General features: G+C 40.0%; 1 protein-coding gene across 2 annotated transcripts in view; it reads right to left on the bottom strand.

Annotated features, from left to right (window-relative positions):
* fam184ab (family with sequence similarity 184 member Ab) overlaps window positions 1–22,900 on the bottom strand; it is a 300,581-nt gene that overhangs the window by 91,465 nt on the left and 186,216 nt on the right. For both annotated transcript variants that reach the window (XM_041804790.1, XM_041804791.1), the window contains exon 13: window positions 2,979–3,129. In XM_041804790.1, coding sequence (XP_041660724.1) covers window positions 2,979–3,129 — 151 coding nt within the window. The remainder of the gene's footprint in view (window positions 1–2,978; window positions 3,130–22,900) is intronic.

Below are 22,900 nucleotides of genomic sequence, written 5' to 3'. Positions count from 1 at the left end.
CACATGAAGGCACTGATAATATTTAGTTATAAAGCAGAGCTTTGAAAAGAGTCTAGACCATCCATTCTTTCTCTGTTTTCACATATACAGAGATTTTATTCAATTTTTCTAAGTTGAGCTGTATGCATAAACACATCATTTTTTAACCCTAACTTTGCCAAACATCTTCCTGCCAAATGCATGTAGTTTCACTTTAATACAACCATAAAATGTTCATTTAATGTTACAAATTATTCTAAAAAAGATAATGTGTAAGATTGATTGGCATTTAGCAGTTAAGGGGCATCAAAGTAACAACTCCTCACCTCATCCTTTTCTTTTTAAGGGTGTTTTACTATTTGGTGCTTTGGTATGTTTGCTTCGAAGGCAGCAATCATGCCAATGTGAGGAGGGAGAGACAAAAGATCCAGTGATTTAGGGAAAAATTTTTAAAAAATCACTGCGTGGCTTTAACTTAGGACAGTTAAGACAAATTTAAAAAAGAGTTTTAAAGAGAGGTGTAGGTGATAAAGAGAGAGTGGAGAGAGACTAGAGTTATGTTGTCATGACTTGAGAAAGGAGAAAAAGCAGTTGATAGCTGAGAGGATTAGCAGGATGAATGTTACATTTAAGCTGTCTGTGCAACAATCAGTGCATCAGCTATCCAAGCGGGGCCTATATCTTTTTGTTTCTTATTGGATAAAATAACCTGGTAAGCTCCAAAGTAAGTGACCACTTTGGTATTGCTGGAGACAAATAGGTCTCCCGTGTGTTTTCTGACTATAGCCAGGACTCATTTAAATCTCTTTTATTTGCAGTGATGAGGGTAAAAAGCTCTCAGAGTTCAGAAGTTTAAACCACAATTATACTATGCTTTGTTTGCATGTTGCATCATGATCGCTGATTTGCATAGACCAGGCCCGCCCACAGATTTGGCTTTGGGCCCCTATAAAAACCCAGCAAACGGACCCTGAACCAGTTTTGATTTATTGATGGCATCAGTGCCTGTGTGTTTGAACAGCAGCATTGGTGCTAGCGTCTTAGCTAGCAGTTACTTCGTTTTAGAGCTGAAAAGTGTGTCAAGCTATTTTTGGGTTTTGATTTTCATTTTACATCTTCATGCCACTTTAAGACCCCTTTACATCACTGTTCCACTCATTTTGCCTTTTTTGCCACTTTTAACCCATTTTTGCCACTTTTTAATCAATTAAGACCAATTTTCCCACCCACACTTTGCCTTTCTTAGCCTATTTTGCCTCTTTTATCCCATTTTTGTCTGTCCTAACAAATTTTTGCCACATTTAACCCCCATTTTCCCTACCCATTCTTGCCCCTTTTTGGCTTATATTATATTTTTCTGCTATTGCAATTCCATCACTTTGTTTGCTACTTTTGAACCACTTTTCATCATTTTCTCTGCCCATTCTTGCCCCCCTTTTACCTATATATTTCATTTTTGCTGCTGTTATCTATTTTTTTGCCACTATAAACCAATTTTTTGGTACCTTTTAACAGCTTTTCACCATTTTTTCACTTTTTTTTTACCTCTTTTAGCCCATATGTGCCGCTGTTATCCAATTTTTGCCACCATGAACCCTTTTTTGCCGCTCTATAACCACTTTCTACCACTTTTTAACAGTCAATTTTTTTTTTTAGCTTTTTTTGTTGTTTGCCAATTTTCAGCTTTTTGCTTCTTTTCACAATTATTACATCGATTTTCCATTAAAATTATTTCAGTTCTTTGTACTTTATTCTCTGGCATCCTGACATTTGTTCACATAATGGTTTAAAAGAAGTCCAACATTACTTTCTTAATGTTTAAGTTCAATGTCCCAATCCACATTGTCCAAACATTTTTTTTCGAATAAAAAAGGCAATTCTGTTAAAAGAAAAAGGCTTTACTTTTTGAAAAAGACTATACTGTACTACAGCATAAATAAATAATACTAAACAATGTTTTTTGTGGCATTGATAGGAGTGGTTATTATTCAGGTTAATTATGAAATATGGTTATCTCAGATTAACTTTCATATTTCAACAGACAACCTGTTAAGATTTCAGAAAGAAACTTTCCTGAAATTTCAAGGAGTGCATTTGTAAAAAAAAAGACTTCAACTTTCAAACAGCACCCTCTCTGTGAGTTTGTGTCTATCAGCGGACTGACCGCTGCTGTGATTTGACATTAGAGTAAATAAAAACGGTTGTGAGGCGTGAAGCAGACACATTTATCATCGGATGAGAGCTGATAGACAGCGGGGGTATGACAGCAGCCTGTGTAGACGCACTGAGCCATGCAGAAATGAACATAAATAAAGCCATTGACAAGGTTTGTCTGTGTGTATGATGACCACGGGAGAGCTTAGTCACGCCGCATTAATATTACCGGGCGGTCATTAGCCACAGCAGCCTGCTCTCGGGTGTGTTCATCGCCAGCACTGAATAATGAATGTGTGAGGGAGATTGTCCACCAGTGAGAGGATGAAATAAGTCAGTCTGCTGTAGACAGGAGGTCTTAGTAGGGCAACTAAAGCTGCACCGGGATGCGGTTGGTCTTATTGCCTTTCTCATCAGCTCTCTCCCTCCCTATTGATTTTTTTTACTGCTGGTATAATTACAGCCATCGCACTACAAGGCATCTGGTATGTTTTGTTCAGAGAGATCCACAGCACAGAGTTGGAGATTAAAGCCATCTTTAACCAGTTAATGGGGGTACTTACGCTTTAGGTCCTCTACATCAAAAGCTAATGATCATTTCTCTTTGCTTGTTCTTTTTTGGCTTGTAAAATCGGATCGTCTACATTCTTTCTGGTGTTTTTCCTTTAAGAGTTTTGTAAAGAGCACCTATACAGAGAAACGCTTCATCATGGTGTTTTAATATTCCTCTGCACATCGTTAAAAACACATTAAGACCAGGAAGGAGGCTGCTTAAGGCGCATGCATTGACTACATATACGAACACTTGTGTCCATGTAAACGGATCGATTATCCATGGATCGTACCTGTTCCAGCAGGTCCTCCACTTTCCTCTGCCAGCTCTCCCTGGCGCTGCTCAGTTCCTGTTCCTTACTTTGTGTCAGCTGAGCCAGCGCTGCGGCCTTGTCCTCCTCATGGTTCTCCCTCAGCTCCTCACGTAGCTTCTTACACTCCTGCCTACAACACAAAAACACACACACATATTGGTTTATTAGGGCGTTTTTTTGTGTAGTGCTCCTCTAATCATCTGACTACCCATTCATATCAGTTCATCCCACATTCCCTCACTGATGATAAAGTATGAACAAGCAGGGAGCAATTTCAGGTTATGAGTCTTGCCCAAAAACATGTCAACATGTGAATGCAAGAGCTGGGGACTGAAACCCCCAACCCTCTGAATGAGAGATAACCGACTCACAGTCACAGTCAACCCAACCAATCATTAGGCACATTGCTTTGTACTATGCCTGAGCCTGATTGCCCTCACACTTGCAAAGCTGATGGATCAGCTAGATTCCATCTCAGTCATCAAGGGGATCCATCTGGCAAAGCTTCCAGCTGAGTCTCACATTCCCAGTCAAAGAATGAGGGGACCAGGGGATCAGGGGCATTTGAGGATAAAGAGCGGGTAGCACAGCAACAGATGTTGGTTAGCTCAGCGGTTCTCGACTGCTGGGTCGGGAGTGGGTCGTGGAGCAGTTTTCAGTGGGTCATGACAAGGTGTCTCTAAAAACATTACGGCATAAAGTCCTAGAGTCCTTAGTGGACATGCATCAATACCTTTTATTTCACCCTGTTTTACTTTGAAATTGGGTAAATTTAAATGTTTGATCAGTATTTCAACTAATTAATCTCTTTTTCTTGCAATGGAGAAGCTACTTTTCCCATGATAATGAAGTAAATTCTCAAGATCTCTGGAAAACTGGCAAAAATTTACACATAATAATGGGGAAAGAGGGTATAAAACATGATGTTTTTTGTCCCTTTTCGTTTTCATATCATGCATTTTGGTCCAATAATTCTCTGAAGTGCAACATATTCAAAAAACTAAACATACATAGTTGAACATTTTTTTTTAAACTTGAGTCACGATTTGTCGTAAGGCAGACTGGTGGGTCCTGGTGCTGGACCAGTTGAGAACCACTGGTTTAGTTGTACTGCAACCGTGTAAACAATGGCGGCCGGTTAAGAGATTAGCAAGAGAGGATACGCATGTGACATTACAGTCAGCATGAGTCTCTGCAGAAACAGGTGACAGATATCACTAGATAGCAAAATGGTGTTATTTCAGCTGAGATGTGCTCTCTTTTTTTAAAAATTAGATCTTGATGATGTTCACCGTGGGCAGTTCAAATTCTCAGCCAATGGAAAACGTTGATGGAAATGTTTTGACTTTCTTAATAAACCCAGACATGTAGCTGTGCTGTTTCATGCTGCATACCAGTGGTTCACAGCCGTTTTTCTTGGGCCCCCCCTACTCATATCAAAAATAAACTAAGCATCCCCAGGACCCACTTGAAAAAAAATCTTTTTGATACTTTTTTTTGACCACATCCCAGCATAAGAGGCCTTCATACATATGTTCTTGCTATATATATATATATATATACTATCAAATATCACAACAGCGATTTAGAGCAATTTAGACAATTAAAACAAAGAAGAGGTTCTATCATTTACAATAATAAATTCAAAAATCTTCAAATTTAATTCATTTTTAATTTTCCAAAAAAAAAAAAAAAAGACTTTGAAAGTCATAAATATACATGAAAATAAATTAAAACTGCCCCAAATGAACCACAGTCTTCAGTTTTATTTCTTTGAATTTTTGACTTTACATTGTTGTAAAGTTTTGACATTAAATTATATTTTTGAGTTTTTGTTGTTAAGGTTTAAGACTTTTTCAACTCAGGAATTTCAAAAATTTCTCATATAAACTAACAACTTTCTAAACTTTTCTATTAAAGATTTCTAGTAAATGTAAGACTTCATGATCTCAAAAATTAACAGATGCTCTCTTTTTTTAAAAATCTTTTAGGGTGGCCCCAGTCGTACATAATGTTTCTAATCAGATATTTATTAAATAACTACACATCTAATTTTGACAACATAATATTCATAATTTGAAAAGCGAGAAGTGTACCACGTGAATCTGTCACATTGAAAAAAAAAAAACGGGGTAAAAACAGTTTAACAGGTGATAAAATCAATCTAGGTTCTGCTTTGTGTAGAAATCAGTGTATGAAAACTCAAATTATGGCTAGATATCAATATCAACGGTCCACACAAAGAGGATGGCACCCTGCTGAGTCCAAATTTTCATAATTTAAGCAGATATTAGTCTGTTTTGTTTCTGTTTTCATATGTTTTCCATAGAGCGGACAGCTATGTCCAAGAATGTTTTGCCACTCAGCCTGACTGAACATGAATGTCTCATGCTGAAAGAATGATACAGGCTGGCTGTCAGTCTAAGTTTATGTAGTTTACTCCCCAAGTAGTGCACAACTACCACATCATGTTTTGTTGCTCTGATTGGCCTGTAATGATTTGACAGACAGTTCATTCCTACAATCGCCCTCCTTTATTGGGCTCCGATACAGTTATCAAGGACCCTGGGGTCAAAATAATCATGCTTGCTTGCTTTAGCAATGTGCTTGCCTTAGAATAGAAGTAGCCCTATAAATAAACCCACTTGTCTTCTAAAACCTGTAAAGAGAGCTAAAAGATTAGAAAACACTCTGGAGGTGAGGTGAGCTGCACTCTGCAGAGGATTTTTTTGCTATTACAAGCAACTCTTTTCACTTTACACAGTCATTTGGCCCACTATCTTTGTACAAATATTTATAAGTGCAGCTTTAATGTTGGGTCTAGATAGAGCTTAATGCAGATTCTGCTGAAGAAGCAATGTTCTTCTCTGTCAGTGGAGTTAACAAGATGCTCCATCCCACCAGAGAAAACACTTTCAACACCACTTTTTAAGTTTTCTGGTAAACTTTGGGAAACTTTTCAAACTTTCAGACTTTTCTTCAGACAGAATTACCATAAAGTGATGACAAGACCTGGAGGATGACCTATTTTAATAGAGTTTCAAATCTCTGCAGGTTGACTTTTGAGCATCGCAGAGATGAATAGAAAATTCTGGCAGCCCGGTACATCAGAATCAATCTGAGAGGTTTAAGTCAACACACTTCTCTTAGAAATTGTGTTTGCTTCTTTGTGCAGTTTTTGTCATTTTTTTCTGCCTGTTTTGTTGAAATTTACTTTGTATTGTGAAAACTAATATTGCCAAAAAAGTTGGGACATTGTATAAAATGTAAATAAAGACAGAAAACACTGAATTGTAAATCTATTTCAACCTATATTAAATTAAACATAATGGTTAAACTAATGCACTTTATTTTTTTGTTTTGCTTTTAAAGATATGGATAGAAGGGCTGCACGGTGGCGCAGGGGCTAGCACTGTTGCATCACAGCAAAAAGGTCCCTGGTTCGCCTCCCGGTCAGGGCCTATTGTGCAGAGTTTGCATGTTCTCCCTATGCATGCGTATGTTCGCTCCAGGTTTCTGGGCTTCCTCCCACCATCAAAAACATGCTGCTTAGGTTAAATGATCACTCTAAATTGGCCGTAGGTGTTAATGTGAGCTTGCCTGGTTTTCTGTCTCTATATGTCAGCCCTGGGATTGACTGGCGACCAGTCCAGGATGTACCCCGCCTCTCGCCCAATGACAGCTGGGATAGGGATAGGGATAGGGGTCGCGGGATAGGCTCCCGCGACCCCCAACAGGATAGAAAATGGATGGATGGATATGGGTACATTCCTAAAGGAGCTACAGGAGCATGCTTACGACTTGGTCCCAGTCGGCATGTCCATGTGGGTTATATGCAGGTTACAATATGGGTCCTATATGGGTTTGTCGATGGGTTCCATGGTGGCCCCACCTGTGCCCATGTGAACTATAAGCGTAGATCAGCCCATATGAGTCCCATATAGGCCCAATCTAGATATCCCTTCAGTTGCCTATGTTTACTACAAGTAGGATCTATCTTGAATCTCTAGAGACAGGACTCCTATGGGCTGATCCACACTTGCAGTTCACATGGACAATCACAGGTGGAACACACGGCCAAACCCACATGGGACCCATACTGTGGCCCACATATAACCCATGTGGAACCCAAAAGGACATGCCGGCTGGGTCACACCACCTTTTCTTCTTGCAACTCTATATGGGCATCTGAAGATTGAAGACACTTATTGTTGAAATACTGAAGGTGGAATCCTTCACCAAAATGCACCGTCGATTTTCAATGGGAGACAGATCTTTATGTAGGCCAGTCTAGTACCCACGTTCTTTCACTGTGAAGCCAAGCTGTTGTAACTCATGCAGAATCTGTCTTGGCGTTGGCTTGCTGAAATGAGCAGGGACTACTCTGAAAAATATGTTGCCTGGATGTTTCTACAAAACCTGTATGTACCTCTCAGTATTAATGCACAGATGTGCAAGTGACCCCAGCCCTGGTCACTTATACACCCCCACACCATCACAGATGCTTAGGAACTTTGCATTGATGACAGTCTGGATGTTTTTTTCCTTTTTGACTGTTGACTCAAAGGGCCAGTAGAAGTCAACAACACTGCTGGATAATGTTGATATATGGCTTTAGTTTTGCATGTCATACATTTGTCTATGCACTTTGTTAACACACAATGGTTTCCAAAGTGTTCCTGAAACCAAAAGTTGTAATATCCATCACAGTGCAATGCCAGTTTTTAATGCACCTGAAAGACTGAGTATCATAGGCATTCATTGTTGGATTTTTGGCCTTGCCTCTTATGTGTATAAACAATGGCTGCTGGTGGAGCGTTTTGCTTGAATGTAGCTGTAGTATAGCGGCAGTTTGATCAGAACTGGGCCACATTTCTTTATCAAAACAAGACCAAAGATCCAAACTGAAAGCATATCTGTGAAAAGAAGGTTTTTCCGCTGTACTCCTGACCGGCCTCGGCACAAGTTTTATCCACCAACAAGCTCCAGTGTTCATAAACTATGGCAGCACCAGCTTGTCAAACTCAGCTTACTGATGGAGTTGCACATGCCTGCTATATCATTTTGTTTTGTCGCTCTGATTGGCCCACAATGGATGAGTTAGACCAGTGGTTTGCAAACTTTTTTTCACCCAAGGCACACCAAAGACCGAGTCAGACGCTTAAGGCACACCATATCCGTTTCCATGCAAAATAGCCCTTTTAATTCTTCAGGAAAACTCTTGACGTACATTTAACCATTTTACTGCAAAATAGATTTACTGTTTTACTTGGCAGAGAAGGCTCGGCACAAAAGATACTCCCTGGGTTAGTCAAGCAGCATGCCTTGAATTTCCAGGGGGTGCATGGCTAGAAATCCCCCTATGGATTAAACATTAATGGCAATACATATTGAATACAATAAATTAGTTGAAAAGCAATTAATACATAGTATCATGAATCTGAATATGAGGGTGCAGCAAGCTTTGTGCTATAAAGGAGGAGGCTGGTGCGGAGGAGGTTAAGCTTTGCCAGCAGCAGCAGCATGGTGCAAGCAGTGATTAGTGAGAAGTACGCCATATTCAAATGCACTACTGTGTCAAGAGAAAAAACTGTGATTGGCTGTGCGAGCTGGGAGGTGATAACTGGGATCAGCTGGACGTCTGTAGAGTTAAATTAATGATGCATTGCTATATATATTCCAAAGGCACACCTCGAATTGCCTTGTTCGTCCAACCACTTTCTAAAAAATTTTGGGGAGTCTTGCCCTTCCCAAACACTTTGTATGGGAGGTTTCTCAGATGAATGTGAAATATAACCGTGCAATGGATATATTAAACAGGCTATCTGGTGTGTCAGGTCACGTTTTGACACCTTGAAAGGAACCAATGTCTGGTTAAAGAGGAGTCAACTTTGCTGCAAAGGTGAGGGTGCTTTAGAGAGCCCCAGTTTCACATCAAGTGAACAATAAATGGTCTTTTGTCTGTCCTCAACACTGCACCTAGAGAGTGACCATCACTCTTTGACACTCCTGCTAACAGCTCTTGGTGCAGCCATGTGTGCAGGTGGCTGTGTTGTGTGTTATGTGAGTGTGGCCGATGTAATAGCTGTGTGGGAGTTAGAATGGCAGCTGTTAAATGAAGTACTGAGGAAACACATTTTTCGTCACTGTGAGAGCCAGTGTCAGACTGAAGGCTCCCTCACATGACACATACACAGAGCTGCAGCCACACACCATACAGTCACGTTCATCATGCAGCGCTTTTGACACGTGTCATCATTCAAGTCTTCGCTCGATGTGAAGCATGCAGCAGAGGGATGTATGTGCTCTCCCTGTCTTTCTCTCCTGCACATGCACCCAAACACACAAAGGCCTGGGGCTTCAAAGAGCTCTGGTCTGTCTAATAAGCACTGTGCTATAGCATCTGCTGGGCAGGGAGAGAGAAGAGGGCAGATGGAAGGAGGTAAAGGTGGATGAATGGAGGGTTGGAGGAACTGTCAGAGATGGAAGAAATATCCTGATAAAATGTGGGATAATTGGATTCTGCTGCCTGTGCTGAGAGATAGGAGACACACACAGATGCTTCTTAAGAGTGTGTGTTATGCATATGAACCTGAGTGTGCTGCGAATCCTGTAAATTGTTAGGAGGCCACAACAAATGCAGGCCATGGGCCATTGTTGTTTTTGCATGCAGTACATTCTAAAAACATGTCAGTTAACATACTGACAAAAAATATGTCAATATTTTGATTTATAATGTTCCAATGAATAAAAATAAAATGATTAGGGCAGAACCAGTGGTGCTCATGTGTTTGACTCTGTCTCAAGGTCTAATTTACAAATCATATCACTCCATTTATCTTCAAGCACCAACATTTCAATAATTTGGCAGCTTTGTGCAGTTTGCTCTTGTTTTGCATCTGAATGTGGAGATGAGCCGTCAGCATCATTCTCATCCTGACCAGGGGTAGAGCTAGTGATAGTCGGGATCAACCAAGGCCCCTGGTGGCCACCCCAAAATCCTTAACATTGGTTGTCTGTCTGTCAGTCATTAATACAAAGTTGTGGAATAGACTTTTATTTTCTTTCAGCATATTCCCTTACTAATGATACTGCGTGGCCTTTGGAGAAACATTTGGACACCCCTGTTTTAGAAGTGAAAACTGTGTTTTCATGGTCTTCTGACAACATTCAGCCATTCATGTCTCATTCACACAATGATGGAAGAAGCTTCCTTGACATGCATCCGTCAATATAAGCCAATCACATTCAGATGCATATACATGTTGATGGTTGTGCCACTCAGGAACATTTAGGGTTCAGCACTTAAACAGTAGGAATCAAACCCCTTAAGTAAATCTGCAGTCTACCCTTTAGTGGCATGAAAGTGATTGTAAGGGTGCAACAAAACTTTTAGGCTAAAAAGGAGGTGGCTGGGGTGGTGGAGGTGAAGCTTAGCCAGCAGGAGTGTGGTGGGATTGCTATTGATGCTGCAGGGAGCCGTGAGAAGCGCGTCATTTAAATGGACCGCTTTGTTGTGAGACTGGGCTGTGATTGGCTAAAAAGCTGGGAGACAATAATTCAATCAGCTGACAGTCAGCCACAGCTTGGCGTATGGCTTCCCTGTCCCCCATAAACTAACACTTTGCTAAATAAAATAAAAAAATAAAGATTTCATGTGACTATTATCTCAATATTTTTAAATCACTTTTCCCAGCCTGTAGTTGTAATAAAGTGGCACCAGAGAGTAACTGTGGTGCATCTGAAACCTGTTTGATTATCACCAGTAAATAACAACAAAATCAGTGGGGTTTACATACACCAGCTATTATGTACATCCTCAATATGATAAATCATGGCTGAAAATGCTGCATATTTTGGATAAAACAATCAGAAAATATTACAAAAAAGTTTTAACGTTTCAAGGACTGGGAAATTTTGAGCATTTAAAAGAAAGAGTAAGTTTTTGCAGTGATAAATGACGGGCTAAATGCACATCAGTGATGACGTCTCTGTGTTAACATGCTTAAAGATACAAAATGTAGATCTGATGCACTGAAATATCAACATCAATTTTAAAAGCAACCATTCCTATGTTACATATCTTTTAAACAGAGGATTTACACTATCTCAAATATTTCCTCAAGTTTTCAAAGACAGAGAAATTCTATGTTAGGTAATTGGATCGGGACACAGCTGCTATAGGCTGAACTCACCTCCTCAGCCTCCTTCTTAATAGTACTTCTTGTTTTGAACTGAGGATGCTGTTCAATAAAAATGTATCCCATTCCTGCAGAAAACCAACATTTTGTTTTAATCCATTCATTTCTCCTAATAAGGGAGAAATACACTTCAGAGAGCACTTTCACGCGCATGTGTATCCTTGGATGCCTGAGCATATATTCATTCTGGACCTGCTTTCAGCATGAATGTGGAAGGGCACTTTAAGGACATACCTCCTTCTTTATGATAAATGCATAGATGAAAAAAACTTTGATTTTCTGTTTAGTAAATATGTCTTATGAGGTTCTTACTAAACAAAGTTCTAAATTCAATACAAAAAGTAAACAGCAGAGATGGGTGAAGCTGGACAGCGCTGGTCTGTACTCATAATATTGTGCTATTGTTTTGACTGAGAGCCCCCTGGTGGCTGAATTTTAAATACAGTGCATTTAAAGTAGCCCCTTCTTAAGGCTAACTTAAGAACTCATAGGTTCAGAGACACTTGCTCAGAACTCTACAATTCCACTTAATAAAGTCTTCCTTGGTTTTGTTTGTCTCTTCACTAGCTTCTCGTATAACCCATGATCATAATCCAACGCTGTGTTGAGCTGGCTTCTTTAATAGGTAGAGTCACTCATCTTGCACTTGAGTTCAATCTCCAGCTCTTGCAGTCACACGTTGATGGGCAAGACACTTAACCCCAATTTGCTCCCTGTTTTGATGGTGGATCTGCTTTAAGTAGTCAGATAACCACTCAATGCTGTACAAGCTCAAGTCTTTCCATTTTTTTAATGAGCAGCACCACTACCACCTGTTGACTCCGAATACTTGTATGACAGCAGTGGGATAAAAAGTGTGCATAAATTCATACTTTCTTCTGCCTTATTTTCTCTTTTTTTAGCTCAAGTTTAGCGATATGTTTTGATGGACATTGTGCAATCATTTTTACTGAACAGTCTACATAAATTATCTATTAAACATTCAATTTAACTTTGTATTGTGAAAGGAAATAAATGGTTTTAGTGAAACTAGCACCTTAGCATGTTAATGGCAGCTTCCATAATGTGTTAGCATCAAGTTAACAAACTCAGACTTACTTCCCTTCCCTGCTTTTAAAAATTCAAATTTTCTCTGAACATTGCCAGGGACTTTCAGTGAATTTTCCTTGAAATGCATATCACAGCCAGAGTGTCTCAACCATTCTGAGTTTCAAGATAGAGAGAATTACACATCATTCAACTTTTTTCCTTTAGCCTCCTTTTTTCTTTTTCAATATGCTTTCTCGGGTCTGGATATTACTCTGGAACATGCTGCTAATTCATTCTTTCTGTTATGTGCTTTATACATTGTTAAAAATAAGTGCCTACAACTCACTGACTTCCTGTTCTTCAATTAAAACATGTGAAATTAAAGTCACAACTGCCTGCTTTATGTGTGGTTCATCACCAGACGTCATTTCCCATGTTTATCTGAGGATATTTTTGTTGTTTAGGCTGGAAATGCAAAATTAGAAGTGCTGGAACTCCTTTGTCAGTATCCTGAATTGATACGATATTCTAGGTCAACAATGAAACTTCAAACTTAGCCCTGCCAAGTTGAACAAAGATGTGAAAGAACAGAAGGAAGTGAAAAATAGAAGGAAAACCTATTCAAACCAGCAACTTTAGTCCAACAATTAGACTTGACTGACAGCAGCGAGGGCTATGTAGAAAAGAATGACTAAGACACAATGTTCTGAGTGACGTCCTCATAAGAGAGATCAAATGAGTCCTGTAATTTCCTGCCCATCAGAGTTCAAAGTTGCATTGTTCCAATAAAAGCTTTTGACAAACACTCCGACAGGATTAGAAGCGCTGTTTGTGGTAATGAGGGTAATTAAATATTGGTTGTCCTTTTGATATTTACCTCGTCAATGTCATATCATTCAGTTTACACACATATTCCCAAATGTAAATATCTCTGTACACAAAACCTGCTGCAGGCTCCTCATGCATAAGCCGATGTTCAATTTAAGCTGCATGAAGACCCAGCGGGGCCAAGGGGGAGAGTCACTGTTTCACCTTGAAGGATTTGAAGTACAACTGCTCTCCAAGAGGATCTGGGGTTTATACCCAAAACTGATTGCAGTGCAAATTCCCACTTTTGAAACCCTCTTTTACTACAGCAACTTTACCAAGACAAGCAATGAAATGTTCATTGTCTCATGTGTCACTGAGTTTACACATCACTACTACTAAGCTACATACTTAAATATGTCTTACACTGCCTCCAACCCCTCCCCCACGGGCCAAAGCACAGACCAATGACGGGCTGTCCCGTCAAATTCTGTTTTTCCTGACTAGTTGCACAACACCAAGTTATCTTTACATCCAAAAGTATACTGTACGCTAAACTTTATCTTTTGTTTTTACTCTTTACCATATATATAATTATACATTTTAGAATACACTATATGGAAAAAAATTTTGGATGCCTGACCATCACACCAACCGGAACTGTAATGGCACTTATTCGAATACAGGTACTGTAAGATGGAGATTTCCCCCTTTTGCAGCTATAATAGTCTCCACTCTTCATGGAAGGCTTTCCTCAAGATTTTGAAGTGTTTCTGTGGGAATTTGTGTCTATTCATTCTGTAGAATATTTATGAGTTCAGGCACTGATATTGGACAAGAACGCCTAGCTCACAACGCCATTCCAGTTCATCTCGAAGGAGCTCTAAGGGGGTTGAGATCAGGGCTCTGTGCGGGCCAGCCAAGTTCTTCTACACCAAACTCATCAAACCCTGTCTTTATAGTCCTTGCTTTGTGCAACTGGATACAGTCATGTTGGAATAAAAAGGGGCCTTTCCAAAACTGCTGCCACAGTTGGAAGCATAGCATTGTCTAAAATGTCTTAGTATGGCAAGGCATTAACTCTTTAAGCGCCAAAGTTGCAAAATTGTGACAAACAACATTGCTGAATTAAACAGGCTCTAGCTGCAAATACAGTGCCTAATGTTGTTACTACTTTACACCAGGAGATGGCGGACATGAGTAACTTCAATCCCAGCAGCATCTGTGGACGTGTTTCTATTCAAAGTTTTGGAGAGAGAGAGTTTGAAAACGCACCACGTTTACCACTTCCTCGAGAAAACGAGGAAGTGGTAAAAGTGGTTGTAGTTGGTGCATAAAAAAGAGAAAGAGAGCGAACTGTAGCAAGAATACTCACAATGCAGGGAGGAATAGAGAATTATTTATCCTTCTGATGATGACGTTAAGTGGTATGGTGAGACCGAGACTGGTGGTGTGTCGAAGCCACAGAGACTCAGTGCGCTGTGAGAGTCCACAAGCAGCACATACTGAATTTGAAGGATTAAAAAACACAGATGAGGTAGGGGCAGACGTGGTAGAAGCCGTGGCGGTGGAGGCCGCTTGGTAACGTCAGAATATGCAAATTAGATGAGTGAATTTACTTCCATCACAGACTTTTGGTCATACTGAAGATTTTTCTCATTTACAGTATGCCTTTATCTCTCACCACTTTCAAGCTTATGCCTTTTGAAATCTTGATATCAAAATTGAATATTTTCTTGAAGCTGGCGCCCAAAGGGTTAAGACTGGCCTTCACTGGAGATAAGGGGCCTAGTTAAAACCCTGAAAAACAGCCCCATACCATCAGCCCTCCTCCACCAAACTTCACAGTTAGTGAAGTGAAGTCAAGCAGGTAATGTTCTCCTGTCATCCCCATGACGGGAGCTAGAACACAATATATTATACCTACACCACAAAACCCAGACAGTGTCTGTGTGCTTTACCCCACTCCATCCAAACTTGGCATTGGACTTGGTGATGTGACTTGCATGCAATGGCTTTGCTGTGGAAACTCATTCCATGAAGCTTCCTTGCACATTTCTATGTTAACGTTAATACCAGTGGAAGTTCAGAACTCTTCAACTACGGAATCAGCAGAGTTGGCGACATTACACACCATGCGCCCTAGCAGTCATTAACCCTACTCTGTTAGTTTTGCGTGGTCTTCTGCTTTGTGGCTGAGTTGCTGCTGTTCCTAAACTCTTCCACTTTCTAATATCACTTACAGTTGACTGTGGAATATCCAGCAGGGGTGAAATTTAACAAAATCTCTTATTGAACCACGTTTGAAGTCACTGAGCTCTTCAGAACTTTGAATCAAAAATGTTGGAAATGGAGACTGTATAGTTAAGTGCTTGTTTTTTAACACCTATGGCACCTGGGCTGATTGAAACACCTGAATTCATTTATTATATGGTGGGGCTGAATACTCTTATCCATATGGGGTGACCAAAATTGACTGCAAATCATCCAAAAATTTAGAAACATAGTGCATACCATAGTAGCAGCAGTGGTGTTAAACAACCATCAATTTTGCTAAATCATCATTTTGAAAACTTTTTAAAAATATCATCACGCAGTGATTGACTGGATGAAGACTCAAATGAAACAAGTCCCTAACATGCTCAACAACGACCTCGCCAAAGAGTCGTGTTACTGTCTTAGCTTTGTCTTCCAATCCGTTGAACCTTCTCTTTTCATTTGGTAAGCCTGAGAGCTCTTCACCTGATTACACTATCACAGAGACACCGTCTGTTTCCACTGTGAAACAGGGATTAAAGTCTGCCTCCTTAATTCAGACGGCTCACTAACCACAGTGTACTCACCCCAGCCGCCAAATGAATAGATGTTCTCCTGAGAATAAAGAGCTGCATGCTGAAAGACAAAGGAAGGTGACTGAAAGGTAATGAAGAGGAGGCTGAGAGGAAGAGAAGGACAGACTGACAAGAGCTCTGTATGAATACCCTTGTTGTTATGGAGTCTACTTTGTGCCTCCAGTGTGTAGGCCTTTACTTTGAAAATCCACTCTTGTTATGGCTCTGAGATTGAACAGCAATTTAACCCAATTCGCCACAGTCCGCCTGTCAGCGGAGCAGACAGAAAATTAGAACAAGCACTCTCTGATCTGTTTTTGATGCAGCCATTTTTAGTCATTAATGTAGCGCTATCATTTCAATCACTGTGTTTATTGCCATTTCCTTTTTGTGTTTGGATTTTGTCACTTTCTATTCAAGATGCTTCCAAAATATTGGACATTACAGGCATGTCTGGAAGCCATTATTTTCTACAGTTTGAAGCTGTGAAAAAATTAAGCACACTGTGGTTGAAATTAGCTTAACATGATTAGTGAAATATGTCCCTGGTAGGGGGAAAATGTGCTAACAAATATTTCGGTAAAACTCCCGAGATCAGGAGGTATAAAAAGACATTAAAGGAGCCTGCAGAGAGGCTGCTGACAGATTTAGGTTTTGATGATTCCCATGATAGGAGTAAAAGGATACTTGAGGTTCCCAAAGTGCTCCGTGGTATTTTAACACGAGTATCTTTCATAATTTGATGTTTGTTTTGACACTTATTGGCCTTCTTTTTTTGTTGTGCTCTGTAGGACTCCTTCCTCAGAGATTTGAAAAGAAGGGGTTCATGAGTGCAAATATAAACCATCCAAATATTTACATGGATACATGAAAAAAGGTGGATGGATGGATGGATGGATGGATGGGATAAAGGAGGGTAGAAAACTAGAAAGGATGGGTGCATGGGATGGACCTATGGATTTACTGTATGTATGTATGTATGTATGTATGGATGGATGGATGGATATATCGATAGGTGGACAGATAAAAGAATAGATGAATGGATAAGATAAAGCTGGGTGGGAAAGTAGAAATGGATGAATGGATGATTGATGGATGAAGGGATGGATGAACAGATGGGTGGATGGATAGATGGACAGATGAACAGATGGATTGATAGATGGACAGGATAAAGTTGGGTGGAAAAGCAGAAATGAATGAATGAATGGATGATTGATGGATGAATGGATAGCCGATGGATGGATGAATGGATGGATGGATGGATGGATGGATGGGCGTGCGGGTGGATTATACTGTTAGAGTTTTTGGTCAACCTTTGAAACTAGGAATAGAATGTAGGAAAGGTAGGGTAATAGAAAGAAAAGCTGAAGGCTAATTACCGTAGAATTATAGGTTGAATGATAAAGTAAAAGAAACTTTTTTTTCAACAGTTCAGAAAGTCTGTTAAAGTCCCAAATGTGGGTGTTAGTTGCCAAAGATTTTGGATAACGTACTAATGACATGTGGAACTTCTCTTGTATTTGACTGTTTGCTTTTCAAGCCCATCCTGTAATTAATGAGGTGAAAATGGACTTGATAATGGTGATCACATTGGAGAAACAGCTGAGCCCTGATCTGTGTTGTTTATCTGTTTAGAAAGTGATGTTGCCATTAAGCTGTTGCACTGATGCGCTCAGTGTTAGATTCCCACTCTGGGTTAGAGAGAATGTGTGTTCTGGGGGTTTTTAAAGTCATTGATGGTGATGTGGGCTCCATTTATTTGAATGACTACTTGGGGAGTTGGTATGCATCAGATGTCTGTAATGAGTTCCTGGGTTTTAGCTGTGTTGTTCAAGCTCCAAGTATCAGTTTGGTCCAGCTCTTATGTTACAGTTTTAGTCACTAACTGCTCAAAGGTGCTGCAGTATAATCAAAGAAATGTAGTTGTGTATTAATAATAATGTCTTCAGGAGGAAATTAATATCTAGGGTTATTTCTGCAAACCCTGACAGGTAAATGGATAGGTAGAAAAATGAGCCAACGAGAGACATCAAGCCAAGACATTTAAATAAATGACTCCAGTCCTTTAAGACCATATTAAAGCCTCTAAATATGCAGACGCACTGGCCCCTTTCAAACAGAGAGCACAAAGAAGAACAACGGAGCAGTGAGAGTGAGTTAAGTCTTAAAATATTAAACAATATCCATCGTGACCTTTAGAAAGAGCCTGAGCTTTAAAAGATAAATCCAAACTGCAGGCTGAGAATAACTTCTGCTTAAGGGTGGACTGTAGCGGACAAAAAGATCAACAGGCTTTAAGAGTCAAAGCCAGTAAATTAAATCTTTGTTCAATTGAACAGGCCGCATAAATAAGACAATCTGGGAAAGGGCAAAAAATGTAATATTCTTTCAACATAATACACAAAATAAATATCCTTACAAAGTCATCCTATTTTGCTTTAAGCCAGTGGAATCTAATCAGTTATGTATCCACCTTTAGGTTTAAAAGATATCGCTTTGACCATTTTTATTACTATAAAGAAAACCTGGAACCACTATAACAACCAGAGATCCACTGTAGAGGAGGAATATGTTGGTTAAAGTGAAGAGATCTCAGTAAGACGCTGAGTCAGTGGCTTTATGACCGCATGAATCCTTAAGAGTCTGTTTATCTAATGTACTAAAAGGAAAGTGAAACATTTAGATCCTTTTCTTGCCTTTCAGCAAGTCTTAAAGCTAGATAGATAAGTAAGGTTGTTCTGTTACTTGTGCAGCTTTTGCAAATTTTGCCAAATCAGCTTCAAAGCATTTTGGATCTGTTTCCCTTTGGACCAAGAAACCAAACCTTCATAGTGACATAGCTTCTCAGTGCTCTGTTGTGAAAAAAGGCTTTTGAAAGCCAAAGATATTCTCTTTTATCCATACTTAAAGTACTTCAGTGGACTTTCCGACCAATGTGGCATCTGATTGAGCTGAAAAATGTCACTTAAACAATCTAGGAAACAAAAAAACTGCTACAAACTGTTCCTCTATGTTAAAGGTTTTGTCTATATTAGTTCTGTATCTCAGTGCATGCAGTCCTGACAAATGCATCTGGGTGTAGAAAAGACTCCAATCCAGATAACTGTAAAAATCCTAACTGTTAGCTCACCGCCATTAAAGAACTTGAAGGCTGAAAATCTTCTGCTGCCCACCAAAACTCTTGCACCATAACCTGAGACTCAAATATCCACCTGTTATTTATCAATCGTATTTCTGTTTCAGACCAAAAACCAGCTTGTCCATGCACCCAGCCTTCTCGCTTATCCCTGCAGGTGGTGGGCCTACAGGGTGGCGGCTCCATGTTGTATTTTCAAGCTGAGCCCAACTGGGCCCCATGGAGTGAAGCCCAACCACGAGGCACTCACTGTCCTGCTTCCTCCCCTTATCTGGCGTCAGTATGGCGTCTCAGTTTCGAAATCATAGGGGCTCTCTTGAACCTCTCTGTGTCTGGACCCTCCATCTGGACCAATTTGCCCTGGGAGACTCTTGCAGGGGCTAAGACCCCTGGCGACACAACATGAAATCAAGTATGTTATGACCATTAAAAATGTGATTTACATTTTTTTTTTTTTCATTTCTTTGATCTTTAGTTATTGTAAATGACATCTTGCAGCCCACTGTAATACCTCTGAGGCCTACCACGGGCCCCTGCCCACGCTTTGGGAAGCACTGGCCTAGGACATTAGCTACTAGGACAGTTGCACCTCATATATAATGAGGCTACTGTCAGGTCCAAGGTTCAAGTCTGACCAGTAGCTCCCGTCTTGAATGCCGTTCCCCAGTCTCTCAACTTGATTTCAAACTTTTCCTACTGTCAAAAACAAACCTATATTGCTCTTAAAGGCACACATTTTTGTATTATATTGTGCATTGTTTATAACTTATATCTTCAAGACAGGAGATGTTAACCATTACAGCTATCAGAGCTAGTTCTGAATAACACAAGATGGTAAAAATGGCGATGCTCCAGTTCTGCATAAATAAAAGAAATATAGAGTGAGTTATCCAAGATTGTTTTGTTGCTTTATTCCTGTTGAACAAAACTTGTGTTGAACTGTGACCCCAAATCCAAGGTCTGAACACAAATGTCAACTGTTTGTCTGTAATCTCTACCTCATGATCCACTAACATTTAAGATATCAGTCAGACTTCTAACATCAACCCACTGACTTTAATTTGACTGGAGTTTGTGTGATGGTGCCCACAGCATTACAAAAATAGCTTTTGAATAAAACATATAACAGCAAATTCTCTTTACAGAGACAGTGTCCCAATTATTCTGGATAATCCACAGACTTTACTGTGAACAGCTTTCATTGGCAGAACTTTTAACCAAAATAGAAGAAAAAAATCATTCCTGTGGATACAGTGGATGTTCTGTGGATTAGCCGGGGTAACTGGGACACCATTCCAGACACAAAAAAAGTTTTTTCTTTACTTCATAAGCCAACATTGATAAAGTTTGTTTTCAGATGTATGCTCATGCACTAGCTGTATGAATAGTGGCTACATAAGAACATCCACCCATTTGCATGGGATGTGCACCAACAAGCTCATAAAACTTCTTTAAAAATAGAAGAGCTTTGGAGATGTTATGGAATCTTTACTGTCCTTGTATATGAACTCAGTGAGAAAGTCAATCCATTGGCTGGAAAGTCTCTGACTCTGCTGCAGTAGGTGGTAATATGCTCTATTGCAGCTCAGTTTTACTTTCAAACACATCCCTCATTGTGATTTCTGAAGGAAGATGAAAGGTGGCTTCTATGTTAAGTATTAATGCTCACTGACCTCCAGTGTGGACACTGTGAAGCATGCTCTGATTGCCTCGATAAAGTACCAAATGGTTAAGCTGTATGCTGAACGGTAAAGACATGGACACATTTTACAGCTCAATACATTTTGTACACACTCCATGTTCTACTTTCAGAAGACCTAAAATGAACACCATATCTTCAGTGCAGCAATTCCAAAAATGTGGCTGTGGCCCCTTGGTGGGCCCGGGAGGTAGCCTACTGCCCCTGGGCCCAGTGTAAGTGAGGTTATTTAATGATCATAAAATACTTGATTCAAAATCTCACAGCTTACAGCCTAAAGACTTACAGTGCCTATAAAAAGTATTCCATCCCTTGGGATCGGCTGCTGGGAAGCATCTCCACAGCATGATGATGCTCCTGACAAACATAGTGCCTTGTCTGATGGCCAAAAAGCACCATTTCGGTCTCACCAGACCAAAGAACTTGCTTCCACTTGACCATGGAGTCCTCCACATGCCTTTTGTCGAGACTTATTATGAATTTTCTTCAACAGTGGCTTTCTCTTTGCCTATCTCCCAAAAAGCTTTGACTGGTGAAGAACCCGGGCATCAGCTTTTGTACGCAGAGTCTCTCCCATCTCAGCAGCTGAAGCTCAGAGGACGGCCTGATCTAAGAAGATTTAAGTCGTTTTCACACAGGATAGTCCGGGTGACTCGGTTCAGCTCACAACTCAGATTGCAACATTGTTGCACTTTCCTTTGGTTTGGTTTGCATTCACATTTCCCTCAGTCAAACGAACCAAACCATAAGTTTGTGGCACTGTCGTCCCAAACAAGGAGCAGCGGAAAAGAAAACAAGACGTAGAGGAAGACAAAATCGGAAATCCATCTCCTTCTGTTGGTCTCTTTTTTCCATATAAACAAGGAAACAACACCAAATTTATGCTGTCTGGGGATATCTGCTTTTGGTTTGGGGCGTTATGAGCAGACAGCGACACAGCGAGCTGTCCAGCATCTCGTTCTTAACATGACAAGAATAAACCTGTACCGAGGAATAAGGCGAGCCAACATGCAAGCAAGAGACTATTATGTGTTGCCATGGTTACACAGATGCCAAATAAGGTCCTGACATGTATAAAATAACATATAAATCTGTAAATTATTACACCTTGTACCACCTTATCCCTTTTGTTAACAAGTTGGGCTGTTTTGTTTCACACCTCAGTTGAACCGCACCAGGGTTCATTTGGAAGCAAACCAAGATTTTTAGGCAGACCAGAGTCCGCTTGTTTGGTCTGTTCCAGAGTTCGTTTGACCTTTCACACCACTCCAAATGAACCAGACTATCCGGGACCAGAGTTTGGTAAAAGCGGACCAAACAGCTCTGGTGTGAATATTCCCTTACTCATGTGCCATATTCCTTCTATCTCTTGATGATGGATTAACTGAACACTAGGAGATGTTCAGTGCCTTGTAAATTTTGTTGTATACATCCCCTGAATCATTATTTCAATAACCTTTTCTTTGAATTCCTTCGAGTGTTCTTTTGTCTTTATGGTGTACTGGTAGCCAGGAATACTGAAAAACCAGTAACTGTACCTTCCTGACAAATGTGTCTTTATACTTCAATCACCTAAGAACATTCACAGCACTCAGGTGATCCCCACTTCAGTAACTGCAGACTACTAACACCAATTGGCTGGACCTCTGTTGAATTAGGTCAGTCACTTCGAAGGGGTTGAATATTTATGCAGTCACTTTTTTATCTTACATATATATATATATATATATATATATATATATCATTTATTTTTTACTGACCATGGATGATTTATAAAACCAATAAAAGAGTAAAACATCCAAGAGGTTGAATACTGGAGGCCATTTAGGCAAAGCTGCTACAGTGTATGGTTATATCCAAAGGCAGACAATAACATGACTCCTGCTGCAATTATGCTGCTCATCTTCTGGACCAGAGCTCAGCGCAGAAACTGTGGAGCATGTGCAGGACGCCTGGTCTACTCGGGTCAAACTGAGGTGAATCCATCTAAGATAATCAGTTCCCACCCATATATTCTAGGTGTATTAGTCCAACTTGAAGAGATCCTATCCATAATGACTAGCATATCTGCATTTACTTAAAAGTTCAGTTTTATTCTGGCTAACCCAAAAATCAACTCTTCTCTAACAGCATGCAAATGTCCTGATTAAATGAAAAAAAGGCCAGAAAACAATAGATATAAGTATCAAGCTCCCCCT

The sequence above is a fragment of the Cheilinus undulatus genome, linkage group 14 (genome assembly GCF_018320785.1).
Source record: "Cheilinus undulatus linkage group 14, ASM1832078v1, whole genome shotgun sequence".
Lineage (NCBI taxonomy): Eukaryota > Metazoa > Chordata > Actinopteri > Labriformes > Labridae > Cheilinus > Cheilinus undulatus.
Note: the sequence above shows the minus strand (reverse complement) of the source record. Positions and strands in the feature narration are given on the sequence as shown.